The following is a 12119-nucleotide window of genomic DNA, read 5'->3' on the forward strand; positions in this document are numbered from 1 at the left end:
GGTGGAGGATATGTGTGTTTGTGATCCTTGTAAACGGCACTGCCTTTTGAGACTCTTCAGAAAACACAGAGACTCCATTTCTCCCTATGGCACCAAAGAAAGAATGTCCAACCTCTGAACGTGGCATCTCTCCTGTGAACACCACGGATTGAGGATGACCTGTCAGACTCCCTAAGTCACACAATGACTTCTAAACTTTGGTCGAGAACACGTAATCAGTTTTCTGCCTATGGCTTGCTGTGAGTGCTGTCCATGTACTTGAGATTTCTTGTTTAAAACAGTGAATGCAACAGTCCAAAAAAAAAAGTGAAAAATCCTATTTATTGATCTGATCCTCTTAAAGTCCATGCCATTCATAAATGTGAATTTGTCCAAGGTTACTACCATATAGATTTTGGGGAGGGAGATACTGGTGACAACAAATGGATACAGTGAATGTGGTGAAGAGGTGTGAGAGTCGTTGACAAATACCTGAATTATGTCTGAGGATTAACAGGAGACAGGCAGGATACAGATTATTCAGAAGTCTATTCAATAGGCTAATAATTCTCTGGGAAAAGTGTTTTGATTTTGGAAGGTAAGCAAACAGGGTAGGAGGCAAAAGTTAACAGCAATATCTACTCAAAGTGGGAAACTTATACTAAAGAAGAAAATAACTTCCGGACAGTAATTAAGTCTCTACTTTTTTCCTTTAGCAAATGACATGACTTTGGGGTCTAACTCAGTGATGTTAGGTCATAGAAACAGTTGCAAATTACAAATGCATTGTAAAACTAAAGAACAAAACCTGTTCTGAAATGAGTCCACCTCTAACTTCAGTCAACAAAGTACAAATCGAGAAGGGGTTCTAACTGCTGATTAAGGCATGCCAAATATCTATCTGGGGGAGGCATACTAAAAATGGACAGGGTTTGAAGAAAGGCTCTGAGGGACCCTTGTAAACCAGCATCCTTGTGATTAAGACCCTGCATATCAGACACGCACAGACCTGAAGAAGGCCAGGAGTGAGGAGGCTAGCAGGTTTTATTTCCCATGACTGCAGAGCAGATTCAGTTTCCTGACATCATGATGGATTTTTAGGGGGCATGCCACACTAAGTAAAAGCTATTACCACAGAACAGGAAATAATCCCCAAATCACTTTGTCTCTTTGCCTTCTTTTCCTATTTGAGAACCTGGAAAGTTTGGAAGGTGCTTTGAAAAAAAAATCTCTACCCTTCCTGGAACAGCCATCAGGTGAGCCACTGTTGGGATGCCTGGTTATACCCATTCACAGTGCGAGGCACAGAGAGCGCATACAAGGGTAAAACCACTCCCGTCAAACAAGGAGAAATGGTACTTCCTCATGCCTCACAGACTTCAGAGCGATATAGAGATCATTTCACTGCTCAGGCATTTACACAAAACAAAAAGCCTTCACTTAACTGACTACTGCTTATAAGCCGGCAGATATGGTACAAGAGTCACCTGTGAAACACAGCAAGGTTTTGTACTCAAGGATATCTTCATCTAACAGGTGAGCTGACTGACTTGGACTCATCAGTCTCACCCTCCTTGTCCCACTGTCAGCAGTGATTAGGGTGCCCACCTGGCCTGTTTCCAAGGTGTGGATGTGGCAGTTCTGTGGTATCTTCATGAAGTCTCTGAAAGGCTATGGTTTCATTACTGAAACACTGTTGTCATTTCAAATGTGATCTTCTTGTAGTGACTGACATGTACCTTCTGGTGAAATGAATATTCCACGTGATCAGAGCACATGCCCTGGTTTTCTCAATGTTCATAAATACTTTTATCTGTTGGAAACATTTCTAGGGCAAAGCAGCTTCATTTGAGCGCTAGCATAGGGCCATGACTTGCTTCCACACATAATCAATGTGAAGGGAAAAGAACCATTCTCACAAATCTGTGAGATTTAAACTTCAAACAAAAGCACAATTGGAACAAGCACTTTTGCAGCTTGTTTCAAAAAAGGGACCATATCGAGCACTGTCACAATATATGACTCACCATGAGGAAGGAGAGGGGCTTCATGCCCATGACTTTTAGAGCAAAAGGTTTAATTCCTCACTGAGCATCTGTAGAATTAGCTCATAGACGACTCAGAGGCAGGAACACGCTGGCCCGTGTTAAAGGAAAATGAAGGTTGAGATTTCTCTCTGCAGCAGCAAGTGAAGTAGGACTCTGAATCACTTTTCAGAGTCAAGTTGGTCTTTGAAAGAAAATCAATTTGCCTTAAGAGGCTCTAATTTAGCAGGATGCCAGATGCTACCAAGGGTGGTTAAACTGAGGGTGTTGTGGATGAAGGGCCTGGTCCCCTAGGGAGACTACCTCTGTTCCAGCAGAGGGCAGTCAGGATGTCAGCAATGCAATTACTAAGGACCATCAAGGATCTAGAGGTCAAGAAGCTCTAGCGACACATAATCATAGTGTACAAAAGTCAACAGTAGCAGGTAAAAAAGAAAAAAAAAAAGGAGACAAATGTACCAGATTTTTTCATTATATTACTAATTTTTACAACATTAAATATTTTCAACTTCTTTATTTCCATGCTGATATTTATTTCCGGTTGTAATTCTGCCTACTGTTATTCTCTTTACCTTTAAATCCTAATCCACTATTCCATTTTAAATTTTAAAAGCATAAATGCTCCAAGGCGTAGTTGTGTATGTGTATGTATATAATTTAACCTATTAACTCTAGAAACATTAACTTAAAGTAGAAGAGATGGCGATTACAAATCAATATCATGTAAAAAGAACTGTTATAGTCAATACCTGAGTGTCTATACAGTGAAGAACTTTGAAGTAGCATGTACAATACTGTGGCCAAGGGGGTCAGTGCTGTGGCAATCAATGGCGGAGAACCAGTTTTTGGGAATCTTGAGAAGAAAGGCTCTTTGCCACATGCAGATATGTTAGAAATAATATGAGGATTATTAAATAGAAATAATAGAAGAAGTGGTCAACATATGACCAGATAATTATGGTATATATAAATGGACAGTAAATACCTATCTCTATGCTCTATAAATACAGTGAAATTTCTATTAAAGGCTGTAAATCGAAAGGCATAATGGAAAATTATATATGATTTTATTCCTGCTAAAGATGATGAAATAATTTCAAAATAATTTAAGAATCCTGTACCTTTATGTTAAGATTATGGCTCAACTAATCATAGACTTTAGAAGGCATAGTGTTCCAACCACTGTCTTAATACATCATCTTTATCATTTGGAGCCAAAAGGGTATCAATAAAATCCTTGGACACTTTACAGAATAACAAGTAGAATTTAAGCTGTATCATTTTCCTATTATTGTAATTATACATTTGTGATACCATTATAATGATTCTAGCAGAGGATATGTGCATATCACTTGTCAGTATTTATATGTTAATGGAATAAAATTTCATAAAATCTCAAAGTAATACAGACAGTTTTAAACATCCTCCAAACCAGTGATCAGCAAACCATGACCCATAAGGCAAATCCGGCTTGCCACCTGCTTTTGTGTGGCACATCAGCTATAAATTTCTATTTTTAAATGATTTTTTAAAAGTCAAAGAAGCTTAATATCTTATGGCATGACAGATTCACAATTTCAGATTTCAGTGTCCTGAAAGAAAGCTGTATTGGTACACAGTCACACCCATTCACGTGTTGTCTGTGACTGCTTTCTGCTACAATGGTAGTATGGACAGTGTGATGGAGACAACAGGTCCTGCCAAGCCCCAAATATTCACTATTAAGCTTCTGCAGAAGTAGTTTGCTGATCCCTGCTCTAAGCCCATAGACGGCATCTGGAATGTTGGACAGAGTGTTTACAGCGGAATCAGTGTATGACTTAACTTGGTTTCATTTACAGACACCATATATGTTATTGCTTTTGAATATTATCATCTACTTGGTAAACAAATAAAAATAAACTTATGTTAAAAAAAAACCCTTATTTCCTTGAAATGTTTAGGACCAGCAAAACAATCATATATAAAAGCACTATATTTGTAAGAAAAAATAATAAATGAACAGTTTAAATTACATTTTTTTAGCAATGATTTCAAGGTTTCTCAGAAAATACCAGACAGTAAAGGGCAGGTCTTAAAGTCTTATAGCAGATTTCTGGTTTCCAAATTTCTGGGATATAGTACTTAACCCAGTATTTGAGATTTTTATAAATGTTATGAGAAACATTGTGGAGAGTTACTTATTAAAAAAAAAAAAGCAAGGGATGGGGATAAGCTATTTCAAAATAAGAAATCAGCCCAAGATAAAAAGAATGGCAAACAATTTAAACATTTTTTCCCTTTCTGTTAATAGAGGTACATAGTCTGCTTTGCAAACTGTCTAGAAATGGATTATTTTTCATTTTAATGGGCTGATCCTCATATCTGTGTCAGATAAAATCATATCACTTATTACTTGTTACCATGGATACCATGAAGATACTGCCGTCCACTAAATAGCATTAGAGGAAGACAACATAATTTTCTGGGACGAGTCCTGTTTTGCCTTCATAAGTTGCCTTCAACCATCCTGGTTCCACTGATGGGTACACTGGCAAAGATAAAAATACATTAATAAATATCACTCAGTCAACATTAGCTTCAAATAATTACACACACAAATGGGTAAAAATCCACATCAGATTGTATGCATATACTCAAGCTGTCAAAACAATGTCATGGGACCTGTAAAGCTGGAAATGCCTCTTGCATTCACATAACCAATCACACCGGTCGGGAAGATCCCCTGGAGAAGGGAATGCCTACCCTTTCCAGTATTTCTGCCTGGAGAATCCCATGGGTGGAGGAGCCTGGTGGGTTACACACTCGAAGGGGTTGAAAAGAGACGGACACGCTGAGGAACTAACACTTTCACTCTCTCTCTCTCTGACACAGGAGAGGAAATCTGTTCCAGAGGAATTTGATGTGTTTACTTGTACAGCTACAAAAGGCAGGGCCTGGGCTGGATCCCGAGTCTCCTGTTCTACTTTAGACTGCTCCTTCGTCCTTCCATGACTGTAACCTTAGCGCAGGGAATGGGGGGACTTACCGTTGGAGAATAGCGCCCCCTGTGGGAAGGAAAGCTCATGGCTGTGCTCTGCTTTACAGGAGTACATGGCTTTGGCTTGGCTGAAAGAGCAAGAGGCAATCTGTGAAAACCACAACACTCAAGGATATTTGCACTGGACACTACTCTTAAAAAATGATTCTAGTTTTCAGTTATAATTGAAGCATAATACACACAGTGTGCACACAGAAGCGTGCATAAGTGCATTTCACAAAGTGCACACACCCACGTAACCAGAGCACACCGATAGCACAAACAAAGCCTTTCTCATGTTTCCAGGCAACGCTCCCAAGAGTAACCACCTGCCTTAGAAGAAATGAAATAATCTAGTTTTAAAGAATGCCAGGATTTGTTAGTATTCTGCTAAAGAGGCTATTTTTCAGCTCCACAGGGGTTCACAGGTACGTTAAAGCATTATGTATTTACTTGCGACTTTAATTTCAGAGTATCAGATGTGAGCTCCACATATTAAAAGGCCTACAGGGTATGGAAAATTAAGTGGGCGTGCTATAAGAAAAACAATAGGATAAGCTGATGATAAAGGGGAACCAACAACAGCCTCACTGTCAGGGAGACATGAAGACGTGTCTTTGTAAACCACAGTATACGCAGCTCTTTAAAAGGGAAGCCAGTACTCATCTCCAACATCTGTTCCCATATGAGAGTTCAGTCTTTGTGTAGGCAGATACTCTGGCTTTTTTTAACAGGAGCCAGAATTTCCGAGTTTTGTATGAGACCTCCTTAAAACAATCTGAGCTAACACTGAAAAGCCATCCTCTGAGGCTGCTAACCAAGTCATCTAATCAGCGAAGTCGCTTTTACTCTGCAGCATCTGATGACCTGACTACACTCCTCCTCGCCATCTCTACTTCAACCAGAATCCGAGCCAATATCATCTCTACCACAGCGCACTGAACGGCCCCCTAACTTCCTAAATCCTCCGCATTTCTTTCCTCTCCAGTCCCCTTGCCATCCCTTCTACACAGAGCAACCAGAGGGCGGTTTGAAAGATTTTGATGATCACGTGATCTCCCTGAAACCAACCCGTCAACTGGTTCCCAGCTCCGGCCTCCACGCTGTGCCCAACCAGGCGCCTGCTGGGCTCTCCTGCTGCTCCTGAACCTGCCTCTATGCACCTGCTGTGCTTGAGTCACACTGGCCCGCCTTCTCCTCTTCAAACACGCCAAGCCCATTCCCTCCTGAGGGCCAGCTGAGATTCTTCCTCATCTTCACTCAGCTCTAGCCTTCTAGTTTACCTTAAATCTCCTGAGTTTCACAGAAGGCCAGGTCTTCCCTGCAACACACTCTAAACAGCTCCCAGGTAACTTTCACATTCCCCGGTTTTAAGTCTGAATGGTACTCTGTTGTCGTTCTTGAATGTAACCTCTATGAACAATGCCTGATGCTAACTAGTAACTCAGTAAATATTTGCTGAATGAATGAGTTAAAAAAAAAAAAAAGGTGGGGGGGGGGGCGGGGAGATGTTGCGGTCTCCAACCTCTTCAGCACCAGGGCCTGGCTTCATGGAAGACAGTTTTTCCACAGACTGGGGGTGGGGGGTGAGGAACAGTTTCAGGATGATTCAAGCACATTACATTTCCGCCACCGGTCTGTTAGGAGATGGAGCTCAGGTGATGATGAGAGCAATGGAGAGCAGACATAGGCATAGACGGGGCTTCTCTCGGTTGCCCACCGCTCACCTCCTGCTGTGCAGCCCTTCCTGACGGGTTGCCACCCGGTACCAGTCTGTGGCCTGGAGGCTGGGGACCCCTGATCTGGACTCTTTTTTTTACATGATGAGTCCTTTCAAAGATTCCAGGTACCCTGTCTTTCCTGCCTGAGGTCCCAACACTTGATCTGCAAAGAGGCATCAGCAGTATTTGCATTCGCATGCTCTCAAAGCAACAGTGTAACATGATGATTACATTTCTCTGTTGGAACAAAACTCTGGATCTTATCTCCATACTTCCAGAATGAGGCTCAGTCACCTGAACCAGGGTTTCCAAGTGGCTACTGAAGATCAGAAAGGTTAGAGAGGAGAACTACGGCCCTGCCCCGGGAGTCTTTTTCACATGAGGTGGGTCTCAGGCTGTATTTTCAGGAACTTGGCTAGGAGAGTCTGCAGCAAGCAGATTTAAGGACCACCAGCCCACACAATCCCACTTCCAGTTAAACGTGGTTTAAAAGAAGAGCTGATGAAGTGGACGCAGCCCAAGAAGGACAGAGTTTCACACTACAGAGGAGCCATGCGTGTGTGTGCTGCACGTGGGTGTGTTGGCTGACAAGGTCTAGGGGAAAGGAGAGGGTGCCGCCAAGTCACAAAGACTTCCGATAATGAGACTCTGAGGACCTGACATAGAAAGAACGTTAGTTTTTCATAGAAATCTTCCGGTCAAGTATACTCATTTGATCTGATATAATCTGGTGTATCTTGATCTGATATTCATAAAAAGAAAAATACTCTTTACTATCATTTATATATGGAATCTTAGGAAAAAACAACAACAAATGAATATAACAAAACAGAAACAGACTCACAGGTACAGAGAACAAATAGCTGTTATCAGTGGGAAGAGGAAACGGGAGAGGGGTCAAACAGGGGTGGGGACTAACGGATAAAAATTACTTTGTATAAAATAAATAAGCAACAAGGATACACTGTACAGCACAGGGGCAAATAGCCATTATTTCATAATCACTTTAAATGGAGTATAATGTACAAAACTATTATATCACTATGCTATAAACCTGAAACTTATAGAATATTCAGTTTTTAAAAATGCATTTTCCAGGGACCACTCTCAGACTTCTTACACTAGAATCTCAGGTATGGGAGTGGGGGTTGGGAACTGTTATTTAAAAAATATAACCTTAGGTGATTGTTCTTTTTTCTGAGCTTCATTGAGATATGATTGACAAATAAAAACTGGATATATTTATTAAAAAATAATTGTATCTCATATCTGATACAATTGAAAGTTGCAGAGCCATTTCTCTAAAAATATGTAAAGACTTTTTAAAATGTCAAATTTTCTAGCAGCAATGATTTCCACCAATAAATACTGTCTTATTACCTTGAATCATTAAAATAAATTAAGAAATACATAAGGAAACAAATTCCAGAGTTATAGAAATGTCTAAGATATAGTAATTCTTGCAATGATATATCTCATACTTCAAAGGCAACCTAACTAATTTATAATAATATTTCAGATATGAGTGTGCTTAGAGTATTGTATGAGATTGGATGGTGAGGGAACACACGCAGAACAATATCACTAAATGAACAGATAGTATTAAATGTGTCAAAATACACAGCACAAAGTAATATCTGTTACGACTTTCCAATTGCCTGTGCATGTGACTTAAACAACTATAATTTTCTTCCACTGAGATCTGTAACTACAGGTTACAGCTCAGTTCAGAGCTCTGATGATTTAATGTAGAATTCTGTGACAGTGGAGTTTTCTTTCCAGGTGCTAATGCTTTTTCTTTTACTGTCTTGGTGTATTGAAGAAGATGTGAAAATAACACTGTCACCTATTGAGTCTCTGTTCACAAGATTCTAATATCCTTTGAAAAGGATTTTGAGGATCCTGCTTCCTGTCGCATTGGAGAGTAAGGTGATGATGCTCGCTATCCTGAAAGCCCATTTCTTCCCTTATAGTTTTGAAGATGATCTGTCCACAAGCCCCATTCCTAATACTAAACATTGTCTAATGCCAGTGAGTGAACTCACACAGGTTTGACATGGTCAGTGTGCGAAATTCACAATACTTATCTTAATCATAAGCAAAATAAAAAATTCACATAAAAACTGATACAATGTTTTCTGAAGGGCCACTTAACAATGATACACACACACACACACACACACATATGCCATCTCTCACATATATTTTTTGTATGCTAAGAATTTCACTTCTGAAGAGAGCAGGAATGCACTTCTGAGGGAGTAGAAGATATAGTCAAAAGGGTAGCAAAGAAATAACATACACAACAGCAAAGCTAAAAACGAACAGATCACAACAATCTAAGTGTTCATCAGTAGAGAATTTAATAAATAAAACATGCCAAATTCAATAAATTAGTAGGTAGTTATTATGAATAAAGCTACAGAAGAACACATACATGAGCAGTATTAGGATATAAGGCAAATATTTTACAGAAAAATTAGTCACTGGCAAGACCTCTAAACTGCCCAAGATAATTTGCCATAAATACTCATAAATAATGCAATAAACACACATTTGCTTCTTGGTCATTGGTTGGAGATTTTTTAAAATTAGTTACACACCCTTTTCTTAGGTTTTTGCCAACAAAAATGAGCTGTTTCTGGCTTGGATGTCTGACTGCTGGATGCCTCAAAGCTAATCTCTCATGGGAGCTTGTAGAGTTAAAGCTGCTATGTCAAAGAAAGAATATTGCAACTCTAATAAAAATGAACTGAACACATGAATAACAAAGTCTTTTAAGGTTAAAATGTATATTTTATCTATTTACCCAGCAACTCTGTTGAGCGTCTACTTTGTTGGGCATCAATATAAAAGGAACACCGTGAGCACCACCTTCGTGGGTCCTTTTCTGTGCTCATTATAGAGGAGTGGGTCTCTAAGTGCACTCAAGGCAATCTGGAAGGAGGGGCAGGTGGGACCTGAGAGGCACTGCTCTGACAGCTAATGGAACGTGTATGAGGGTCCATTTACTTTCCACTATGCCAGATACTAGGGCTTCCCTGTGGCTCAGATGGTAAAGAATCTGCCTGCCACGCAGGAGACCCAGGTTTGATCCCCGGGTCGGGAAGATCCCCTGGAGAAGGGAATGGCAACCCCCTCCAGTGTTCTTGCCTGAAGAATTCCATGAACAGAAGAGCCTGGAAGGCTACAACCATGGGGTTGTGAGTCAGACATGACTGACTGACACTTTCATGGCAGATATTTAGGAGATCTGCAGAAACATAAAATAATGTGAGTTCTCAAGTTCCAGGCAATGAGCATCATTAAGGGACAGAGCTAACTGTAGCATGGGGGTGCATGGGAACAGCAGAGGAGCAGACTTCTGTGTGGCTTAGCTCAGGGGAAGAGGAGAAACAACTCATGTTGTCTTAGAAATATGACCTTTGGAAGAGGGAAGAAATGGGAAGGTGAGACCCTATTAGGACCCTGGGGGCAGGCACATAAACTTTCTAATTAGGTTTTACAGAAAACAGTGATCCCCATATACTGGGGGTCTTGTGATCATCCAGATGATTTCAGTCATACAATGAGCTTGGATTTTGAAATGAAATCTACATATTTCCTTGGCCTAACCTCTATAATGTAGAAATGAAGGTCAAGAGAAATTAACATTATGGCAGAGTCAGGCTAAAACCTACATCTCCTAATTGCTGACCTAGTGAATACCTGGTGAATCCACTTAAATGTCATCTGTAAAATCCCAAGATAACGTCACTGAGAAAATCATTTCTACTATCAATAACAGTTGACTGTTAATGAGAGTGAATAATCACATCTACACAGTGCTATTGTTATGTTTTAGTTATATGAACTTATTTTTATTTTAAATAAATTCATAAACATTTAAAAATGTTCTCTGTTTAAATTTCTAATACCACAAATATTAATAGATATAATTCACACAAACAAAAGCTCTTTGGAGATCTTCAGTAAGTTTTTTACTTGTGTAAGTTGTTTTGAGACCAAAAGCTTTTGAGAACCACTGTCAACTGATAAGATTAGATGGCTGTGCATCAAAATGCAGTTATCCTTAGGGGATGAAATGAGTGGTGGTTTTCATTCACTTTTTTAGCATTTTAGTATTCTTCATATTCTCTTAAAAACAGAAAAATCAAGCTATTCTTCCTAGCCATGGCTTCCTTTGTCTTCCTTAGGAGTGTTCTATCCTGGGTGTCTTACATGCGTCACTGTGCTCTGAACCAGTGACCTACAGCCTTTTATTTATTTATTTTAAATTCTGTATTTATTTATTCAGCTGTGCTAGGACTTAGCTGTGGCAAGTGGGATCTTCAGTTTTAGTTGAGGCATCAAGTTGCCTAGCCAGGAATTAAACTGGGCCCCCTACGTTGGGAGCACAATCAAAACCACTGGACCACCAGGGAAGTTCCTTTACAGCCTTTTAAATGGACAGATTCACTAGACAAGAAGACTCTGCTGAGGTTTGTTTTGTAATTCTAAAAAAAATTGTTTTTAGATTATTGTAACTCTTTGGAAGGAATGATGTTAAAGCTGAAACTCCAGTACTCTGGCCACCTCATGCGAAGAGTTGACTCATTGGAAAAGACTCTGATGCTGGGAGGGATCGGGGGCAGGAGGAAAAGGGGACGACAGAGGATGAGATGGCTGGATGCCATCACCGACTCGATGGACGTGAGTTTGAGTGAACTCCGGGAGTTGGAGATGGACAGGGAGGCCTGGCGTGCTGCGATTCATGGGGTCGCAAAGAGTCGGACACGACTGAGTGACTGAACTGAACTGAACTGAACAGAAAATTTGATTGCTTATAATGAGTCAAGCTCTCAATTATTAATTAATTCTCTTAATTCTCAAGCATGTAATTCTCAATTAAACCTTCAGAAGATATTGGTATACCTTGCCTAAATTATACTACTTTAAAGTGTATTTCCCCACTGCCCAACTGTAACTGATTGAGACAGAGGTGTAAGCTTTAAGGGTCCTGTTTTCCATAGGCTTTTGTAATGCTGAGACAGAGCCTAGTTCCATTTGCCTCTTGAAAGCATTTTATAGGTTAAGAGAAACATTTAGTACTATGGCATTTTTCTCTATGCCAATGGCTCTTAAAGGTTTTGATATATATAAGGATCACTTGGGGAAGTTGTCAAAAATACATATTCTCTAGGCCTCAGTCTCAGACACCACAGTGTGCAGAGTCTAAGCAAATTCAAGAATCTTCATTTTAACAAGTCTGGCACATAAAGTTCCTCTGACAGAGAGAGCAGCCCCTCCCACTCCACTAAACCCAATTTCTGAAAGGTTTCCAGTGAGGTCTTAGAGGTAAAAACCAGTGCCCTC

At 40.0% G+C, this 12119-nt stretch overlaps 1 protein-coding gene across 3 annotated transcripts in view; it reads right to left on the bottom strand.

Annotated features, from left to right (window-relative positions):
* Positions 1-319: 319 nt before the first annotated feature.
* Positions 320-12119, bottom strand: part of ARHGAP42 (Rho GTPase activating protein 42) — a 340955-nt gene continuing 329155 nt past the window's right edge. For all 3 annotated transcript variants that reach the window (XM_061440141.1, XM_061440144.1, XM_061440143.1), the window contains exons 23-24: positions 5053-5132; positions 320-4554 (exon numbers count right to left, since the gene is read on the bottom strand). In XM_061440141.1, the coding sequence (XP_061296125.1) occupies positions 4466-4554; positions 5053-5132 (169 nt within the window). In that variant the 3' untranslated portion in view covers positions 320-4465. The remainder of the gene's footprint in view (positions 4555-5052; positions 5133-12119) is intronic.

Source organism: Bos javanicus, chromosome 15 (assembly GCF_032452875.1).
Source record: "Bos javanicus breed banteng chromosome 15, ARS-OSU_banteng_1.0, whole genome shotgun sequence".
NCBI lineage: Eukaryota > Metazoa > Chordata > Mammalia > Artiodactyla > Bovidae > Bos > Bos javanicus.